At 55.7% G+C, this 20,973-nt stretch overlaps 1 protein-coding gene across 1 annotated transcript in view; it reads right to left on the bottom strand.

Moving 5' to 3' along the window:
- The window catches only part of Taf4 (TATA-box binding protein associated factor 4), a 69,009-nt gene that overhangs the window by 2,655 nt on the left and 45,381 nt on the right, over window positions 1-20,973 (bottom strand). The window contains exons 6-14 of the mRNA XM_027954176.2: window positions 19,147-19,236; window positions 18,474-18,719; window positions 16,442-16,589; window positions 15,881-15,995; window positions 13,747-13,916; window positions 13,275-13,405; window positions 12,385-12,510; window positions 11,602-11,658; window positions 11,034-11,153 (exon numbers count right to left, since the gene is read on the bottom strand). Of these exons, the coding sequence (XP_027809977.2) occupies window positions 11,034-11,153; window positions 11,602-11,658; window positions 12,385-12,510; window positions 13,275-13,405; window positions 13,747-13,916; window positions 15,881-15,995; window positions 16,442-16,589; window positions 18,474-18,719; window positions 19,147-19,236 (1,203 nt within the window). The remainder of the gene's footprint in view (window positions 1-11,033; window positions 11,154-11,601; window positions 11,659-12,384; window positions 12,511-13,274; window positions 13,406-13,746; window positions 13,917-15,880; window positions 15,996-16,441; window positions 16,590-18,473; window positions 18,720-19,146; window positions 19,237-20,973) is intronic.

A 20,973-nucleotide genomic window follows, 5' to 3' on the forward strand; every position in this document is an offset into this window, starting at 1 on the left:
ACTAGGTCGCCTGGACAAGGCAGAGGTCTCCCTCAGCACGAGACCACCATGCTGGGCCAAGCCGGCCTCGCTTGGAGAGGTTGCCTGGTGACAAGAGCTGGCTGTCTTGGTGACCCTGGAGCTAGAGGGAGAGAGCCATGGCGTTGGGCTCTCAGAGGCACCACTGCAGCCACAGGTGGGCAGGTCCCCATGGCCTCGCCACATCGCCAGGCTGGCACACAGGCAAGGCTTCCTCAGGAGCAAAGTCAGGAACCACATGAGCAGCATCAAAACCGGTGCCCAAGACTGGCTGACAGCCAGTGTGAGCGCCCACAGAGGGCCCAGCCTGCTCTGCCCGGCCACCTACAGCCCAGGCACTGGTGGCCATGGAGCAAAGCACCGCCCCCCACCAGCTCTGGAGGAGAAGGGCCGTGGCCCATAAGCCACAGACTCTGGGCTCTGTGACTACAGCCAAAGCTCTGGGCTGCAGGAGAGAGGTGAAGGCTGGAGCCCATGCTGCTTGGCACAGCAACTGCTCTGACCACCTGGCCCAGACCAGGCCTCGCCACTCTGCCAAGCAGGTCATCTGGCCTGTGGCATCTCACAGCTCCCCAGAGCTGGGGGAGCCTTGGCAGGAAACACCACAGGGTCCTGGACAGGCAAGAGGTGCCCCACCATTGAGACTGGGGCTCTGCCCGCAGCCCACTGCAGCAGGTGGCTCTGCACTGTCAGCGGAGAGGACAGAGGACCCAGGCGAGTCCCAGCACCCGCCAGAGCTGTGACCTTCCTGCCAGGAGCTCTGCTGCTCAGCAAGAGCAGCCCGTGCAACCCTCCCTGAGCCCAGCCCAGCCTGCCCTGTGCGGCACACCAACAGTCACCCTGCCAGTCTGAGCACCATCAAAAAGCCAAAGAAAGGAGACCAACCTTCCACTGTAAAACTCAACCCAGGAAATAAAGCCCACAGAAGGATCCTCCTGTGGGGTCCTCCTGTCCAGAGTGGCCAGTGCAGGTGCAGCCACAGAAGGGGGCTCCCAAGGGAGCAGTACCTGCTGCAGCACACCCCCATACGGAGTGTCCCCAGTGCCTCGGGGCTGCCCTGGAGCAGAAAATGCCCGCTGCTGGGAGGGTGAAGATGAAGGTGATTCTCCACCTGCTCAAGCAACACCCACAGCAGCCCTAGGACAGCAGGACGAGCTCCCGGGGAGGGTGGCCATCGGCCCCAGCCCCCATCTGCCTGTCACCACCTGACCCTTGCTGGCAGCCACCCTGACCCCTCACCTGCTTGAGCTGTCCCACAAGAGTCCAGCTCATGTTGGGGAGGTTAAAGGACACCCACGAATGCTCAGAAACTCAGCTGAAACAACGTCAGCTGTGGCCCGGCCCCTCCCACCACCCATTCCAAGCACTGAGCAAAGGGATGCGCAAGGCCGCGCCACCCCCATACCGGAGGGCACCACTCTTCAGGTGACCGAGAACGCAGGACGGCTCCCGGGGCACCATCCGCCACCTCCCGAGCGAGGCCGCCTGGCAAAGACAAGAAGCTGGGGAGCACGGCAGGGGCCCCGCGTGCTGAAAGCCAGCCCAGAGAGGCCTGAGACTGACACAGTTGGCATGGGAGCACAGGACAGGTGAAGGGCCCAACACAGGCCTGAAGGGGCCTCTGAGGGCCAAAATGGAAACGGAGAATTCTGAGAAGAGCCCCTGACCACTGGCAGGGAAGGGGAGAGGAATGCAGGGGAGCTTCTGGTCCCCCAAGACAGAGTCCACGTAGTCAGTGCCGTGTCCCACCCCAAATACCCAGAAACCCTGCCCTGGCAGCCTGGACTTGCAGCACTGCCAGCAGAGGGCGCCACCGCCTCACAGCAGGGAGCAGGAAGCCCAGCGCCCAGCGCCCAGCGCCCAGGGTGGAGAGAGAGGGCACAGTCCGGGGAGCGCCCAGGTGGGAAATCCCTGCCAAGCTAAGGCCAGCCAGGAAACGGTTAGCCACGTCCAGCCAGCACAGCACACCGTGGGGGAGGAGACGCGGCGAGGAATGCTGGCCAGCAGCTCTGAAGAGGGACGGGGCCCAGGAAGAGAGGGCTGGGAGACCAGGGGTGAGGACCTGAGCAGCAGGGGGCAGATGTGGCCCCGACCTGAGGCTGGAAGCCCGTCTAGATCCCAGAATCCTGACCCCAGCCCACGGCCGGGGTCAGCCCAGCACAGAGGAGCCTGCGGGCGGAGACAGGGAATAACTGCAAGGGCACAGAATGGCGGGTCCCACTTCTCAGATGGCATCTCCAACCACAAGACGCAAGGGCACTCAGCGCATCCTCGCCTGTCACCAGGCTGCACAGCACACAGGGCAGCGTAGAACAGCTGGACACACTCTCCACGGAGACCAGGCCAGGGACAAGGCTGCAGAGGGGAGACCCCAGGCCAGGCAGTGCAGGTCAGAGGGGGGCCTTGGCGCTGGCAGCCAGCAGAGTGGGGGGGAAGGGGAGCTGGAGAACAGCCACCAAAAGGTACAGTGGCTAACAGCTACACCACAGCAGGTGAGGGCACTGGACGGGGCCACGGAGCACAGAGCAGCCTCCCTGACACCAGAGCCTGGAGGACGCGCACCCAGGCCGAGCAGGAAGCACCGTCCCCTCCCTGCTGCAGGCCGCAGACCCCCACAACAAGGGCCACTCGTGAGGCCAGTCAATGTGGGCCTCAAGCCCACTGTGGAGGCTGGACATGTGGTCTGGACGCAGTGTTCCCCAGGAAGCCCACAGGAGGCAGTGCAGGCGGAGTGAATGGGCTGCAGGGCCGTGGCCTCACGGCAGGCTCACCCACTTGGCGGCCAGTGCTCTGAGAGAACTGGGGGCCACTGCAGGCGGTGGGGCGGGGCTGGAGAGGCAGGTCGAAGGTGAGCCTGGGGCTACACCTTCTGTCCCTGATCCTCGCTCGCCACGGGGAGCTAACAGCTGGTCATCACACGTTGCCGCACCTTGAGCCCAGAGCAAGGGCTTCCACTGACCACAGACCAAGGCCTCTGAAACCTTGAGTCTAAACAGTTTTCCTTCTCTCAGTTGTTCTTGTCAGATCTTTCGGTCACAGTGACCCACTAACACAAATGGGTGGGTACTTCTGAATGCTCCAAGTCACAATTCACAATGAACATGCCACCTACGGACACTTACCTACCACGAGACACAGAATACCGATCAGATCAAAGCTGTGGAGGTGCGCCAGCCACGAGGCCCACTGCAAAACCACCAGCAAGCGGCCACCAGAGCAGGCCCTGGCCCACGCAGCCTGTTCTCGGGCACCCACCGGCACCCACAGGAACCAGGCACCATGTCAGCACCGCCCACACTGGCAGCCTCACAGTGCGGCAGCATGTCTTGGCAAGGCTGTGGGGAGGCCAGCCTCCTTGCCACAGGTGACAAGCCAGGCCTGCAACCCCACAACAGGAGCTGGCCCGGACATGCCCCCAGGGCCCCAGGGCACATGGGCCAAGGCTCCGCACTGCAGCCCACCTGTGGCCATGCCACATGACCCAAGGCACATGAGTGCTCAACAGGGCAACATGGTGCCCGGAGGCACCAAGCAGAAAGGGTGCCTGCTCTGCACCACCTCCCAGGTAGCAAGCAGGGATAGGGGCTACGTGATGGGCCGTCCCTACTCGCGTACACAGCTTTTTGTGAAGCTCTGACTCTTGGAGCCATGACAACACTGCACCCAGAAGTCATGAGCCAACCAAGACGTGGACATCCAACAGGGAACACCAACCACAGGCAGGCCAGGGGGCAGCCATCGGGAGAGCCGCGTGCTGACCCACGGAGTTGCGGCGGGGTACCTGTACAGGAGCATTTGCTTCTCAGTACCTGCAGACTGGGGGCAAACGGCCACGTGCATCCGCTGCAGACCCAGGGAGGGCTGAGGTCTGAGTTCAGACCCTGTCAGCAGCAGGACGGGGCAGACAGAAGCAGGTGCGGAGAGCAAGTTGGTGGGCCTGCTGCTCACCACCACTGCCCGGGAAGGACCCACCCCACGGCCTGAGTGTGCTGTGGCCTGGGAAAGCAAGCAGACCCTGGAAACTGTGGATCTCATCCAAAGGACATAGGAGCCACCCCAAAGGGGCTTCGCCGGACCAAAGCTGGGCCACGCAAGCCACAGAACAAGCCAATGCCCACCCTAACACAAGCACCAGAAAGAACACCCAGGCTGGGGGGGGGGGGGGGGGGCGCGGTGGAGAGCAGCTCTCCTCACAGGACTGCCACAAAGGCGCAGCAGGACACCCAGATGCACTCAGCAGCCTGCGGAGGGGCCAGAGCCAGGCAGAGGCCGAGGTGCAGCGAGGGAAGAAAGGGCACGGGCAGTGCAAGGGGACCTCGAGGCACAAAGGGACGAACCTCACGGGGCAGAAACCCAGCCTGAGAGCACCTCCATCCCTTCGGCAGCAGCAGGGGCATGGGGCAGGAGCCCGGGCTGCCCAGCTGAAGCCCACTCAGGACACCTCCTACAGCACGCCCTTCACAGTGTCACAAGGCCAAGAGACCAGGCAAGGCCACAAGCGCCACAGAGCAGAGGGAAAGGACACACAACCAAATGCCAACAGTGCCCCAGACAGGGTCCAGGAGATGACAGGACACGGGGAGACTGGTGGGAATCCAGCAAGGAGGAAGCACCTGCAGAGGCCTCTGAGGAAGGGCAGGTGCCACTACACACACACAACTCTCCAACAACCAAGACACAGGCGGGACTCGAGCAGAGGCCATCAGGGCGAGGGCACAGACCGCCCGCAGACAAGGACGCCCTAACACATCTCAGGCTACACACACTGAGCTGCAGTGCACCATCCAGGGTGATCCGCCGCTAACAACTGAACAACACTCACAGAAAGGTGACCTCCCTGAATCAGAGATTAAAGCGATACAAGTCTGTGTCACCTTCTAAGGGTGAGAGTCTATTTGTCATCTTAAAAAAAATCAGGAAATGAAGGAAGCACTCGGCGTCTGTCCTGCTTTTCCTAGAACAGGAACTGCAGGCAAGCCTGGGCAGCCACAGGGGGGCAGGGGCGGGGGTGGGGGAGTCCTTACAGAACCACTCCAGCAATAAATAAAAACCAGGTGATAAGCTGGCATGCCCAGGGCCCTGGGTTCAAGTCCTAGCATCAAAATAAATAAATACAGTGATAAAGTTAAAACACCGTTGCTTCTGTCACTCAATCCATCAGCAGTTCGGGGAGTGGACTGTCAGGGGTGCATGCAGAGCAGACCCTGAGCCCCCTGGAGAAAGGGCACAGCAGGACCCAGGCCTTCTGCAGAGGGAGCCCAGCGGAGGCATCTGCAGTCCGGCTGAGGAGGCCGAGGACAGAGGCACCTGCTGAGCCACACCACCAGTGCACGGAGGAGCCTGTGGCAGGAAACACCACAGGCCAGCCGTCTCGGTCCCTCCACAGGCTCTGTCAGGAGGGAAAGCCAGGTGAGGCTGGGCAGCAGACACAGATTTTAAAAGACTTAAAAAGAAATGGCAAGGTGAGCCAGAGTGTCCCAGGTGCACATCTGGGGGTCACGGTGTTCTTGCACCCCTTTCTGATCTCAGTGATTAACTCTGGGGGGATGGTAAGGGGCTGGAAGATCAGGGTTTCTCAGGTGGCTGGCAGAGTCCTAGTACTTGAAAGGGTTGACGGGCTACAAGGATCTGTACCTTAAGGAGGATCCAGGAGGCACGAGAGAAACCCAGCAAAACAATGCATCCGTGTCTGTGACCCCTCCTCGGAATGCCAGAGTCTGGCCCTGACGCTTCTTGGCTGTGCTGTCCACACTCGGGATCTCTCTTGGTTCTGAACAACACTCGCAGTGTGCGCTGCATGGCCGCCCAGCCAGGGCAGGCTCTTCTGGGAAGCGCAACCACCTCTGGCTCCTGCCTACTCCACCAGCCCTCTCACTGCCATGGCCCTGGCCGTCCCTAGTCTCTGTGCTCTCCTTATTTCTGACCCACCCAGGACTTGCCCTACTCTGCCTTGAGCACAGACCTGCACTGATGACATGCCTGCCTGGGTTTCTAGCACTTTACCTAGCTCCCACTGGGAGGGTTCCCCCGGACCACTTGGATACCCCACGGCCAAAAACCCAGTCTCCACACCAGGAGGTCACTGCTGGCACTTGGCAGGCGAGCCCCAGCACACCTGGTCCACAGGCTGCCAACAGCCCCAGAACCCACCTCCACACTGGTGAGTGGGCAAGACAACCCAAGTGCAGCAACCAGCAGCTGAGACAGAGCTCAGGGCAGAAGAGCTGCAGAGGAGCTGAGCCCAGCCTGCCCAAGCAGCACGGCCAGCTGAGACGCCAGAAAGGGCTCTCCCTCAGAGTAAGGGTCACACCCCAGGGCAAGATCCACTGTCGCCAAGTCTAAGACCGTGCCCAGAAACACCTTGACCTTTCACAGCTCCCTACAGTGAAAGAGCCCACACAATCCAAGTGATGTGCCGCTAACAACTGTCTGCCTGCTAAACAAGACTCGGCCGCTTCAGAGCCTCCCCGTGACACCCACAGCAGCCAGCTTCCCAACCATACTCACAGATGCGCAGAGAAGCAAGAAAACTTGACCCCAGACAGGAGGAAGTTATCAACAGAGAATGAATAAGACGGCCCAGGTATCGGACATGACAAAAACTTCACAAGTTATGTTCAAAGATTTACAGGAAAATATGGCCTCAGTAAGGGGCAGACAGGAAACCCCAGTCACTAATTAGAAATGAAAAAAGAACCAAACGGAAATCCTAGGATTGAAAAATACATTCACAAATGAGAACTTCCCTGGTGCCTAACAGACACCTGGAGATGGCAGAACTCCGTCTGGTTGAGAACCTAAAGACAGAGCAGCAGGAATCATCAGGCTACGGAATAGAGAAACACATGCGAGTAAGTGGACACAGGCCTCAGTGCCTGCGGGCAACACCCACAGGTCTGACATGACCGGAACTGGAGTCCACGCAGAAGACCAGAGAGAAAAAGCACTGAAGAAACAGGGCCGTACTGCTTCCAACACGGTGGAAAGCTGACCTAGGAGCCTCAGCTCAGAGGACCTGAGGCCGAATGCCCATCCAGGAACCACGCTTCAACACAGAACCTAGCAGGAAAACCTCCCTGAAGTCCTGCAGGAGAAAACAACAACCACCCAGAACCTCAGAGCCCTGAGAACATCCCTCAAAAATGAGGATGAGAGTCAGCCACTGAGTGGACAGGAGTGGGGGCCAGTGAGGACGTCCCTCAGAATGTTATGAAACAACTACTTACATTCAAGTCAATGGAAGTGGAGCCTGGGTCCCCAGCAGACCTGCATGCGGGGAGCCTGAGGACCAGGCTGTCCTTGGAGCCAGAGGGACGTGGCAGTATAAAACCCAACTGTAGACACTAACTCGTAACTAATTGTAGATATGTCCCCTTTGCCCACCCAATTTTAAAGCCAGCCAGTGGCGTAGACTGTAACCCCAAGCTCCTCCTATCAGAGCAGGGGGCGGCCCCCATCAGGGAGGAAAGCTGGTGGGTGCTGCTGGTGCACCTGTCAGCCAGGGCAGCAGCACGCCCTCAGGAAGAAGTGCGTTTGACTGGCCAGCCCAATCCCAACCACACTGGTTGGTCTCTTTACAGCACCTCAGCACTGCTGACCACTGGACCTAACATGGGGCTCCATACATCACCCGGGGGTCATGGGAACCCCTTCCTCAGAGGAGGCCTGTCCCACTACCTGTCGTGGCCTTGGAAGGGGGGAGGAAACTGTGGTCCCTGAGGCCCACACGGGCCCAACAAGCACGCAGTGAACAAGTAAATCCACACAAGAACCAAAGCAGGAAAATCCACTCCTGAGCTCAAGGGAGAGGTGTCTCCTGGGTGGTCGGGACACCCGAGAAGTCGTGTGCGCGTGACAGAAACGTGAGTGGTCAGGCACAACAGCCATGTCTGTAATCCCAGTGGCTCAGGAGGCTGAGGCAGGAGGATTGCAAGTTCAAAGCCAGTCTCAGCAACTTAGTGAGGCCCTGTAACTAAATAAAATATAAAAAATAAAAGGAACGGGCATGTGGCTTATGGTAAAAGTACCCCAGTACCAAAAAAAAAAAAAAAAAAAAGCCAACCATGAGAGAGACATTAATGGGGATCCATTCTCTTCTGAACAAATTTTTAAAACATGAACTGAGTCAGCTTTGCCAGACACCCTAAATATATGTGACTAGAGATAACGTATGTACCAAAAAGCTTAAAGGAATACTTTATCATGCTGGTGTTCTCCAAACCAAAGTGATCTGTAATGGTAATCTCCTTCAGATTTACATAGAAATAGCAAATTTAATCAGGTATTTATTTATATCTGGGGGGAGGGATACTGGGGATTGAACTCAAGGGCACTCAACCACTGAGCCACATCCCCAGCCCTATTTTGTATTTTATTTAGAGACAGGGTCTCACTAAGTTGCTTAGTGCCTCACTTTTGCTGAAGCTGCCTTTGAACTCGCAATCCTCCTGCCTCAGCCTCCCAAATCACAGGGATTACAGGCGTGCTCCACCGTGCCCAGCTACTGAGCATTTATTTATGTCATTTAATGTTCTGTAACTGGATAAAGGTAACCTGTTATCAGTAAGATATATAAAATTTTGTGCTACTTTTTACACTGGAATAGGAATTTAAATGTATTTTTGTGAGGTAATAAGGAGAGTCTGATTTGTTCAAAGGCTTACACTGCAAAACACGAAAGCACTTTGCCACTTTTTCTATCAAAAAAAAAGTTAGGAGTTCTCTTAGTTTTTGTTTGATTCATGTTTCAGATGTAATGCTGTACTGTATTACTTGTCCAGAGCCCCTCCTTACCTGAGATAAGGCTCTGTCTCTCACCCTACTAGCATGGCTCCAAAGTAGACTAGACCTACTTAGCTCATTTAAAGTTGTGTTCAAAGGACAGATTTTTATTGTAAAGATTACTGTCATCTCAAAATAAACAGGGGACATAATAAAAAACCAAATAAAATAAAGGTTTAGGATTATAAAAATCATGTTTCTTGGTTCATAGCTATAACACAAACTGAATGTTCTTTGCTACTGCTGATTTCATTTTGTATTTTTTCTTGTAAAAATGTATAACTTTGTTAATGTTTTGCAGAGCCACTGATTTGAGACAATAAGCCTCACCTACAGGACAGACAGGATATAAAGCTGGCCTCCAGTACTGATATTGACTCCCACGTTAAGACTGTGAAACTGGCCTGCTGGATGTTCAAAACAACTTGAAGACCAGAGTTAAAGAAGTAGAAGGGCTAAGGTAAAAACAGCCAATATTTTGGCCCTCGTCCTCTTAGGTCAGCCAAAAGTCAGGGAACAACAGGACTTCTGTAAGGGCTCTACACATCCAGTGAGTCACCTGACCTTGATCAGGGGGATCAAGAGGATCCTAGAGAGCAGGAAGCCAACCAGTGCACATTCTGAAAAAAAAGGAGGGTTACTGGACAGGAAATGTCCCTGATGCTTCCAAGGGAATCCACATGTGGTCAGCAAGACCCTAACAATCCCAGCAGATGGCACAACTAGTAAAGGAAAAGCTAAAGGAGCCAAGAGGCTTCTCACAAGTTCCCAGAGGGATCCCTGACAAATCTCCGCGGACTCTAACAGTGTGTACCAAAGAGGTCAATTTCCACCACCTTGGTCTTAGACACTTGGCAGGAAAGTATGATGAAAACGCAGCCACACACGGACATTGAAAAGATACGACAATGGTTCTTTTGCTTGAGATACATGTGTCAGTTCTGCTGAAAGTCAGTACAACTGGGAGGTTATAAAGGGTTAGGGTTTTTATACAGGACTTACTGGTAAATATCAGAAAAAACTCTGTCAGAATCACACGTTTGTTCTGAGTCAATCTGAGACCTTCTGGGTTTTCTGTTTTGTTCTGTTGTGTTTGGTTTGGGTGGGGGGTAAAGAAATTATGAGCTGCTGCTCAGACCCCTCCTCTAGAGTTGGCAATTCATCACTTCCAGCCTGGAGACTTGATTCTAATCAAGACCTGGAAAGAAGACAACTTCAACAGAGCTGGAAAGGACCTTCCCAAATGCTCCTCCTCACCGGGATGGCCCTCTGCTGAAAGGGCAGAAGTCATTACCATGGGCCTTTCCACCTCAGGAAGCAGCATGACTAGGTGGACGGTAATGCCAAAGGGTACAATGGAAACGAAACCAAGAGGTGTGACAAAGGAAAAGGGGACCTGTGGGAAACAGAAAGTTAGACGGTCCATTTACAGAATATAGCATTGCACCTTAACTGGGACATAAGATTGAACTGTCGACATTTTAACTATAGCCCTTCCCTTTACCCACCCAATTTTAAAATTAGCCAATAGCATGGACTGTAACCCTCAGCTCCTCCTATTAGAGAAAAGGGCGGCACTGGGTGGACGGCCCGCCCAGGTGTGCTTGCCAGCCAGGCTCTGAAGTGCACTCCTGGGGCAGGAGGAAGGCCTGCCTTGCCCACCTCCCAGCACCATTTGATTCCTTGCAGCACCTCGGTATCTCTAACAGTAGCAAGGAAGCAAGTGCACCAGAGAAGGCAAGTGAACAGGTAAATAAGAGATGATGTGTTTTTTTCCATGAAATTTACTTTAAAAAAAATTAACAAATTACAGCAAAAATAACAATGTATTAAAACTAGGTTTGTAACAAACAAGAAACTAACAAAACTCAGGCACGGGGATGCATAGGGACATCCGTGAGGGCTCTTCCCCAAGCCTGTGCAGCTCACCCTCCTGCAGGTCTTCTCCGGCCCCTGCCCTTCCGGCACGCGGCCAGCCTCAGGCTCGCTGCTTAGAGTGCGAGTTGCCCTGGAGTCCCTCCCAAGTCTCACCAGCAAACCATAGTGACCTCCCTTTGTGCAAACTATCGATACCCACAAGAAAGTGGAACTGAATGTCAGTTTCAAATGCAAAACAGACTCCAAGGCGGCGGGAGGACATGTGAACTTAAGCATGGACTCCGGTGCGAGTCTGCCTGCTGAGGAAGGGTCTCTAAGACGCTCCCTTCCAGACCGCCCCCTCAGTGCTGCCATACCTCTGCTCCGGATCCCGGCCCTGCACAGTCCACTTTCCTCTTTTTCCTGGGCCCGATCGCTGCCAGGGCTGTGAGGTTGGCATCCCGCTGTCGCATCTGTGCCAGCTCCTGCTGCTGCATCTTTATGTTGGAAAGGAAACAAGGACCATCGCTTCATGCATGTTTTTACTTAACAGCAAAAGCAAAGTGCAGATATCAAGCGCTCTCTGAAATTTTCTAAACTGTAACTTCTTTAGTATTTTGGCTTTTTTTTTTTTAACAGTGAGCATATTCTGTAACTAGAAAAATAAGTATTTTTTAAAAGCAATAGATGATCAACTTAAAACACCCAGAGAGTAAGAACAAGTTTAAGTATAGAGAATAAGTCCCACCCACAGTCACTGTTAAACCTAAAAGCAGGATACAAGCTGTCTGCACCAGAAAACACCGTTGACAGGTATATCTTCACATTTGCAGCATTTTAAATAGCTACATCAACGCCCTGCTCAGGAACCCCATGTGGTCTCTCCTGTCAGTCTAGGTGACATGGACTTTAAGTGACAGTGGACCCTGTGGCTGGTGAGCTCACCTCTTTCGCCTTCTGCTTCAGTCTTAATTGTTCTGGGTCTTCTTGTCTGGATCGAGACTATTTTTGAAAATTAAATGGAAAAACAAATTATGACCTAAATGTGCATCTCCTAACAGATGTGTTAACCTTATTCATTTCACAACATTTTCTAGGTTATAAGTTTTTTACATGCTTATAGCCAAAGGCTGGAAACCTCGGCTACACACTATGGGGAAAATCATTATGCTTAAGAAACATCAGTGCCACCGGATGCAATGGATCTTAGGGATGGTCTTGACTGACGCTACCAGCTCAGCACAGGTCTGGCTCATTGGGTGCAAAGTGGGTGAGGCGGCACAGCCTTGCAGGCTCTAGGGCTGGGGCAAGGGCTGGGTCCCAGCACCAAGCCCCATCCCCTGCGCTTCCCAGCAGACCCTGCTGGCAGCGTGGCCTCAGTCTGACTCCCGCGATGAGCACAAGGCGCCATGCTTGGCTCTGAAGGCAGTGTGGGCCTGAGCTGTGGTCTGGTGTGCAGCCAGGAGGCTGCCCTACTGCACTCTGCCTTAGGTGGACCGGACCTGGAGGACGGAGGCAGCAGGAATCTAAGGAAGCTCTACATTCTGAGGGCAGAGAGCGCTCAGAGCAAACAGGCACCACTCTGCAGCTCCACGTACAAGTGCCCGGCCACCTTTCCTTCAAGGCCAGCACCGAACACCGCTTTGGTTACTCAGAACCCAGAGTTGTAGGCGAGTTTGTGAGAGCGGACGGGGGTCCCCAGGGGGCTGGGAGCAATACAGCACTTGCCTTTGCTGCCCGCATCAAGATCTCCCTCTCCTGCTCATCTTTCCTCTGCTTTTCAATCTGATCAAGCTGTTCAAAAAATTTGAGCTGAGCCCGGACATCGCTTGCCTGCTCGTATCTGTCATCATCCTACAGAAAAAAAAAAAAAAAAAAGCAGAAATATTGTCTGTCACGAATCTGGAACCCAGCAGGCTGGATGGTCTGTGCACAAGCCCCCTCCCCTGGTCTGTTCCCATCTGCAGTGGACACAGCCTCCTCTTGCCTCCCTGGATGACTCCACCTGCCCACGGTCAGGGTGAAGTCTCATGCTGTTTATTTTGGGGTCTCTCGGGACAGTTTCTGTTTTATATACTTTGACATCATCTGACTTCATTTTAAATTTCCCACAGTAACACAGAAACATTTAAAGACATAGTGGCTGAGTGTGTTCTAGACACTGCTCTGAGGTGCTGACCCTGGCCCAGGGAGTGTGCAGCATCTGCCTCTCCCAGCTCCCAGCCACTGGTGTGACTGCTAAAAAGGAAGGCACATTCTGCCTTGCAGATCTGAAGCCTGCAGGTTCCGATCAAGGCCGGGGAAGGGCCTGGCACCTGCAGGTTCTGGGAGCCCTGGGACTGAGGAAGGGCAAAGACTCCGTGATTTCTGAAGCTGTGGGTCCACCTTCCAAGGTGCCCTCCCATCAGAGCACCCTCCCCCAAGTTCCTGGCCTTCCTCCCTAGCCCAGGCCTACAGAGCAGCTGAAAGCCCCAAGTGGCTAAGAAAGTAAGTGCAAGGTATACAGGGCACTGGGGACACCGCCACCCTCTGCCCAGCGTGGACAGGCTTCCAGACAGCCTGGATGGTCAGGGGTCGACAATAGAAAGACATTCTCCTCAGGAAAACGGCCCCATTACCTTATAGGAGAAGTTTTTTTGCTGAGCCGTTTCAGATATTTTTTCTACAAGATTCTGTAGCCTTTGCTGTGTGGCATGGGATACATAACTTACTACATCTGGATGTAATTCCGTTATGCCGTGCTTTTTACCTACAGAGCAGGCAAAAAAAAAAGTATTTTAAGATCATTTGCACGTCCTCCTGGGGCTGCTACCTCACCGTCTCTCCCGACACTGCTCTGTGCACTCAAGGGACTGCCCAGGCAGGAAGCGTGTGGAGGACAGTCAACTACCTGAGAACCGTCGCCATCAATCACACGAAAGTCACAACTCAGGCGAACCCCACGCCAAGACAGAGGCATGCTCACCAGTAGCCCACACACCTGCCACAGAGCTGCGCGGGGGAGCGCGCTGAGTCTCTATCAAAGTCACAGAGCACCAAGCCCACAGGTGGACTCCAGGGATCCTGGTGGCGCCCGCAGTGCAGACTCACCTATTTCCAATATCCTTCTCTGCAACGGCGCGGGGAGGAGGAAGGTGTCGTCCTTACAGGACCGCGTCAGCGTGCCCACCAACTCAGAGTTTGTGGCCAGTATCCTTGCACTTTCTTCCGACAGGTTTACTCCAGCCATTGACGCAACATCATTAATGTCATCGTCGTCCCTGGAAAAAAGAGGGAAAGATAACTCACGCTGCGCAGAAAGTCATCAGGAGCAGCGCTGAGGTGGCTGAGGTGGCTCTGATTTGGTGACAGCAGGCATGGGGACAAGAAGCTGCTGGCTGGGTCCTGTCTTCTCCAGAGGAGCCTCTCTGCCTTACTCAGCACAGTGCAGGCCTAGAGCTGAACTTGAGTTTGCACGTGGCTGTGAAGGAGACTCAACCAGAGTCCAAGCCACCTCCAGGACAGCAAAAACCAACTGCTTTGAGGGTTTTGCACCATGGGAAACCTTCTTTTTAAAAAATTTACCACCAGCCAGGCACAGTGGCTCACACCTGTAATCCCAGCAGCTCGGGAGTCTGAGGTAGAAGGATCACAAGTTTGAGGCCAGCCTCAACAACTCAGCAAGTCCTGTCTCTAAATAAAACATAAAAAGGGCTGGGGATGCAGCTAAGTGGTTAAACAATGCTGGGTTCAATTCCTAGTACAAAAAAAAAAAAAAAAAAAAAAAGGTTGGCAGGTACAGTGGCACATGCTTGTAATCCCAGCAGTTTGGGAGGCTGAGGCAAGAGGATTGTGAGTTCAAAGCCAGCCTCAACAAAAACCAGGCAGTAAACAACTCAGTATGACCCTGTCTCTAAATGAAATACAAATAGGACTGGGGATGTAGCTCAGCAGTTGAGTGTCCCTGAGTTCAATCCCCGGTACCAAAACAACATTTACCACTAACATTAATTTATTTTTAAAATAATCACAGGTTCTCCGAAGAAGAGCACCAACAACTCTCCCAACTTAGGAAAGATGCCCACCTGACACCCACCATGTGGACACCTGCTCCCAGCCACCTGCAGCCCCAGCCCTCTCAGAGCCCCCCCCACACGACCACCACCCCAGGAGCATTCAGCTTGATACCTATCCGGTGCTACGGGGTGGGGTGGTGCCTCCCCAGGTGATGGGCATCTGACAGGGAGCCACTATGAGGCTGAGTACTGGCCCTAACCCTCACCCAGCCACACTCCACCCAGTGTCTGGCTTCCTCACAGGGGCTCGGTTCCGTCTTGCCCCAGGGCAGCCCTCTGCTATTTCACAGCCCCGGCCGTGGCCACTGAGAGAGGCACCTGGGTAGCTCATGCTCCTGCCTGAGCCTTGCTCTGACGGGCAGGTGGCCTCTACTCAACACCCTTCCTTGCCCAGTCCCAATCAGCCTCTTTGCTACGCATCCCTCTCTCCTTCAACAGAAAACAGCTCTCGGAGGACAAGGTCGAGCACCAGACATTCACCAGACCTAAGGTATGAGCTGCCACATGTCAATCCTGCATCAAAGCCATCAGCCGTCTGTAGCTCGTCCCCTCTGCTCTACTTCCAGCTCTCTTTCTGGACAGCAAGACGACAAGGCACCCAGGAAAGTGGCTCACTGACTTTTCTGATCCTTTTAGTAGCTGGTCATCCTCCCTTTCCCACCAGGTGACAAGCACCCCTGCTGGACCATTGGGGCTGCCCAGCCCTACATGCCTGATGGCTTGAGGGTTGGAACACCTGAGAAAGGGAAGTGCCATTCTGCTTGGTCACAGTGAAGGCTAGCTTATAGCTCTAGGACACGTCCCTGTAAGAGCCTCTGTGCCTCTAGGGGATGCTCAGACTGGCCCTTAGCAGAGACCAAGGCAGTGCAGCCCCTTGAGGCACTGTGAGCACCTGGCCTATGAGGTGCTGGCTCTGAGGTGGGAACCTGGAGCGTTGGCTGTGGCAGGATGAAAGTGCATGTCCACCAGCGCCAGCCAGCCAGCACCTTCCCCTCCTGCTGGGGGAGGAAGTAAGCCTCCCAGCTGCAGCTCCGACCGATGTGAGGTCAGGATCAGGGAAAGACTCCTTGAGGATGTGGCTGCCAGGTGCCCACGGGAGCCCCGAGGGCGTGGTGAAGGGCACGGGGCTCTCCTCTGTGGTCTCCTGGGGCGCTCAGGCTCATCCTTACCGAAACGAACCTCCCCCAGGCTCCTTGAGCTTGTTTTTCTGTGCGGCTGCTGCCTGCGCGGCGACGGCAGGAAGGGCTTTGGTTCCAGGTAACACAGTGGGCTTCACCACCGGGACTGCAAAGCAAGGACAGGAGCGCGGGGCTGTAGCAGAGGCACAGCCCGCCTCAGTCTCCAGGGAAGGGACGTGCTCGAGAGCCAGGCTGCAGCCAAAGTCCAAGCCCATCCCGAGCATTTCCCTTCCCCAGCCTCCTGGAGCACAGGAGTGCCAGCTGACAAGCAGTGACAACAAGGCAGCGTGTGCGAATGCCCTGGAGGCTCGGGGCTCGGAAGGCTGAGGCCCAGGACTGCCCATGCCAGGATGAGTCGGGCAACACAGTGGGATCCAGTCTCAGAAAAGAGACTGACACAGGTCACTTTCCAAACCACACTGGTGATGGTGCTGGCTACACATCACAAATGCCACCACTGAAGTCCATCTTCAATGGTGGGCCTGAGGCCGCGCTCTCCCCTCGACAGCAGCACGCTGAGGCTGGCCCCACTGAGGCTGGCCCTGCCCTCACCTGGCTGCAGCTGGTTCAGCTGGATCTGCTGGGGAGTGGTGAGCATGATCCGGTTGTGAGGCTGCCGCAGGGCGACCATGGGCGTCTGGGTCAAGGTCACCTGCGGAGGCCGGATCAGGGCTCCTGGCTTCGGGGGCTGCTGGATCACCTGGGGCAGAGCCAGCAGAGTACAGCATGTGAGCACACTCCCAAGGGTACCGAGTCCCGAGTCCCCTCACCTGTCCCGTCCCACCCATGGAGAAGCTCTAGGAAGACACCTGTGCTCCTCAGCCCCAGGGTGCAGAAGAAGCCTGGCCCCAGAACCCAGGCCAGCGCTCTGTGCGTGGGTCCACAGGGCCAGGGCAGGGGAGACGAAGCCCAGGGCTGCTGCTCCCAGGTTGTACAGGGCAAGACCAATCCCGGAGGGCAGCAGTATCAGACCTCTCTCTCACTTGTCAAAGTGACACTGCCGCCTGGTGGCCACAGGCGAATGGTTTTTCCTTAGCTAAGTTTCCTGAGATGGGTGGCCTCTGTGTTGGTCTGGGGCTGAGCTCCCCCTGAACTTGGCTCTGCAGGGCCCTGTGCTCCAGGCACAGCCTGCTCCCTGTTACTACCCCACAGGCTGTGCTGGGGCAAGTTCCCCTACTGCAGGCCCTGCCAACTCCACTGTCCAGACCCTGTCAACACAGCAGGCTCCAGAGCTGGTGGTACTGACCACGTCCTTTACTGTACCCTACCCCAGAAAGCAGGGGTGCAGGGACACACGGCTCAGATCTACATGGCCTTGCTGCAAACCTTTGGGGGCTAGGTGTTTGGCTAGGTGTTTCTGACTTTGAAAAAGGTGCCCTAGTATGTGCACACTATGACATGAAGTAGTCGCAGGGGACGAGGGGGCGGGCTGGGTTAAAGGAGCGTTTTGCATAGGAGCCATTTCTGCAAGGAAACATACAGGTTCACACCAGACAGGCTGAGTCCCAAGCAGCTCCACTAAGGAGCCTGCAGAGCACCAGAAAAAGCCCCCGCCACCACCTCAGGCCTTGGTGTGAAACAGACAAATCAAATCCCCCGGCCAGTCAGCTGCACACGTAGACTGCAGACCTACTGCTGAGCACAGCACACTTCCAAGAGGAAAGTTTATGATGCTACTGGAATAATCGAGGGCCAGAGGCCAAAACTTCCCAATAAAGAGACAGCCCACAAAGTCTTCCTTCAACAGAGTTCACCTTGTGGGCCAGTCAGCTGCAGTGACTGAATAGGACGATTCCATCCTTACACAATGCTAAAGCAAAGGGCACACGATCCCCAACAGGGACCCCAGGGGCGGAGAACAGCCCTACCATGCCCAGTTCCCTTCCTCCACACCTCACCCTGCTCTCACTGCAGGAAGGCCCACCAAATGCAAAGGCCAAGCACTGAGTGGGCACCGCAGAGCCTGGCCTGCCTGGCAGCACACAGCCTGCTACGAGGCCCAGGAGCTTGGGGAGTCACTGTCCAGCCGCTCCTAGAGGGACAGAGCCTCTCGAATTGTGTAAAAACTGCCTTTCTACTCTGAGGAGTCACCTGCCTACAGGGGAAGCACACACCACCCTGCTCCAGTGGAGAACGCAGCCTCAAGACGGAAGCTGGGCCAGCTCCACACTGGAAGAGAGGAGCTGTCCGTCAGCAGCCCAGGTCCACCTGCACACCCCCAGAGCACACCAGCCGGACACCCCGTCCAGACGAGAGCTCACCCCACCTCTGGCCCCACGCCCAACGCCAAGGCTTCCCTAACCAAAGAGGGCACCCACCTAAGAGACACACTATGCCCCGTGTCGGGAGGTGGCAGGCCTGCCAGTGCCAGGGAGCATGGTTCACCTGACTGGGAAGCAAACAGAACTGCGGGGCCTCTGCTGCCGGCTATGGTCTACGCTGGAGATAACACCCAAGCTGCTTCCCCGCGGAAGCTTCCCCACCTGCCCAAGGAAAGGGCTCTCTGAGCCGTGGCGGTATTTAAGAGGCCAGCAGGAGCGTGGGTAGGCACTGCGGAGGACCAGCAAGGCTGGCGCCTTCATACCAGCGGTGCAGACTGTGCCTGCTTGCCAGGGCCCACCTGTGTGGGCTGCGTGAGGCTGATGACAGGGGGCTGCAGGGCGCTGCTCACGGAGGCGGCCGTCTTGCCGGCCGTGCGCTGCACGGAGCCGCTCAGCACCACGGCCGTTAGTGCGGTGGTGGCCTGTGAGGCGGGTGGCTGCTGCTGCTGGCTCTGCTGGATGAAGGCCGCGGAGTCGGGGGTCAGCTGTCTCAAGGCGGGTAAACTCCTCTGGAGGAGACAGATGACAGAGGTCAGGGGCAGCTCAAGCGCAAGGTTCAATCCTTAACTTCAGAACCCTCCTCCAGCTCAACAGAGCCTGCGGCAGAACCCCTCACTAACCCTGCCTCCCCCCAAGCAGGGCTGTGCTTGTGAAGAACTGACTAAAATTTACTTTTAAAACAAAACAAACAACAAAATCCCCAGTGTTTTTTAAAAGCCTTAAATGTAATGCCAGCAATGGTCACCTAAGACAATCTCACACCCAGGGTATCCCCTACTTGGTGAAGCACCCCACTTCCCAGGCAGCAGGGGCGCTTCTCTCCACCCAGGTGCAGCAGAACGGCCCGACCAGTGTCAGGGCTCAGGGTTATGGAAAAGCTCCTTTGGACCAGAACTGACTTTCTGCCCTTACTGCAGGTGCTCGGCTTTAACTCACCTTCAGGAAAGGCACGAGGTAAGGTTGAGGTGAAGAATTGAGTTCTCGGTATAACCTGCTAGTGAAATCTTCGGCTTCGATCTTCCCATCCTTAAAAATACAACCCACATGGACCCTGCAGTGAGGCAGCTGCACGCACCCGCTGCTACTCCACATCACTCCACACTGGCAGCAGCAGGGCAGTCAGCGTGCCACACGCAGCAAACTTGGGCCCCCCACGCACAGGGCAGGTGTTCACCCAGGACTCAGCCACATCCCTGGCTGGCCAGGTTCGTGTCCACAAGTTTCTTCCTCAACCACTGTTTTCCCTCAGTGCTTACACCCCAACCCGTGGACGCCAGGCATTGGCTGGGAGACAGATGGGCCTGAGACAACTTCATTATCACAGCCACGGCTGTGAGCACAGGGAGCACAGGCCATGCAGACAGCATCAGCCCAGGTAGGGTCAGGACACCTGGCAGGAGGGACTGGCTACGTGCCTACTCCTGCATGGCATCAGAGGAGGGGCATGAGGGCCCACAAGAGAGACAGGGACAATTCTGTTCCAGAAATTTTCAAGAGAGTTTTATGTAAAGGCCAGGAAATCCAACCAGACAGGCAGGAAGTAGACCTCATGCCCCTCTCTGCTGTGCTGCAGCGTGGGCAAGTGGGCAGAGGGGCAGGAGAAGGCCTGGGAGCACCGCTGCGTCCTCCCAGGGCTGGAGAGCCTGGACTGAAGGTGGCAGTGGGCACAGCAAAGGTGGGCTGTCGAGAGCACCTGTGTCTGTGAAAATCTGGGACCTGGGGCTCGTGGGTCAAGGAGAAGAGACAGCCACCAGGGTCCTCCCGACACAGAGTCTGGGCAGGTTTCTGGAGGACACCAGCTCTCTTGCCAAAGCAGAAGCACCAGCAGCCAGACAAGGGACTACCCGGCAGGGAGCACTGGGAGTGTCACAGGAGGACGAGCCTCTCCTGTCAAGAGCCACTTGTACTCAAGGCTACTCGCTGCTGATAGCCAAACCCAGCCCTAAGTGACAGGTCAGAGGTGGTGGCCAGTAGCATCCTGGGCTACAAAGAGGTCATGTTAGAAAGGGTGGACGGGGCCACTGGGGCCCTGGGAAGGATGCAGTGCTTTGGGGGCAACTGCTAGAGACAGCTGAGGAGTGAAGAGCAGCAGCAGGTGGAGAAGGACTCAGCCCAACAAGGCTGCAGTGCTGGGCTGCCGGGGCGGCCTCCCCTGCAGCCCCCTCTGGGAGAGACGGCCGGCAGTCCAGCTGTGCGTTCCAGTCTAGGCCAGCAAACTGCACCAGCAGAAAGAAAATGCAGGACTCTGAAAGTCCAGGAGATGTTCAACAACCAGTTTCCTCAAAAATAAACCCAGGAAAGAAACAAGAGCCAGAGGACGGAGGTGCTCAGGTTCAGAGAGCGCCGCCCGCACACCTGGACCTAGTGTGCATCCTGACTTCACAGAAACTGGGAAGGGATACAGACCAGGTGCGCAGCAGCGGAGGACTCCGCCTGTGTCAGTGTGCCCACACCCATCAGAGACTGCCCTGGGTCAGTCAAGGCATGGGAGTGCAGGAGGTGGCCAGGGTGGGCGCAGATGCAACCCCCTGCACATGACCTGGGAAAGACGGCTGGAGAAGATGCCGCTCCTACTTCACGAAGTGCTTGAAACTCTCCATTTAAAAGCAGAACAAGTGGGGGAGGGAAGAGAAAGAAGGCAGACCCCTAAAGACATGCCTCTTCAGTCTCGTTCCTCCTCCCGAGACGTCACACACTCAAGTGACAGCCACCCGCCTCGGAGAAGGGCCCATCACACCCCCTCCAACGCTGGCCCATTCTCCT

This window comes from Marmota flaviventris, chromosome 2 (assembly GCF_047511675.1).
Source record: "Marmota flaviventris isolate mMarFla1 chromosome 2, mMarFla1.hap1, whole genome shotgun sequence".
NCBI lineage: Eukaryota > Metazoa > Chordata > Mammalia > Rodentia > Sciuridae > Marmota > Marmota flaviventris.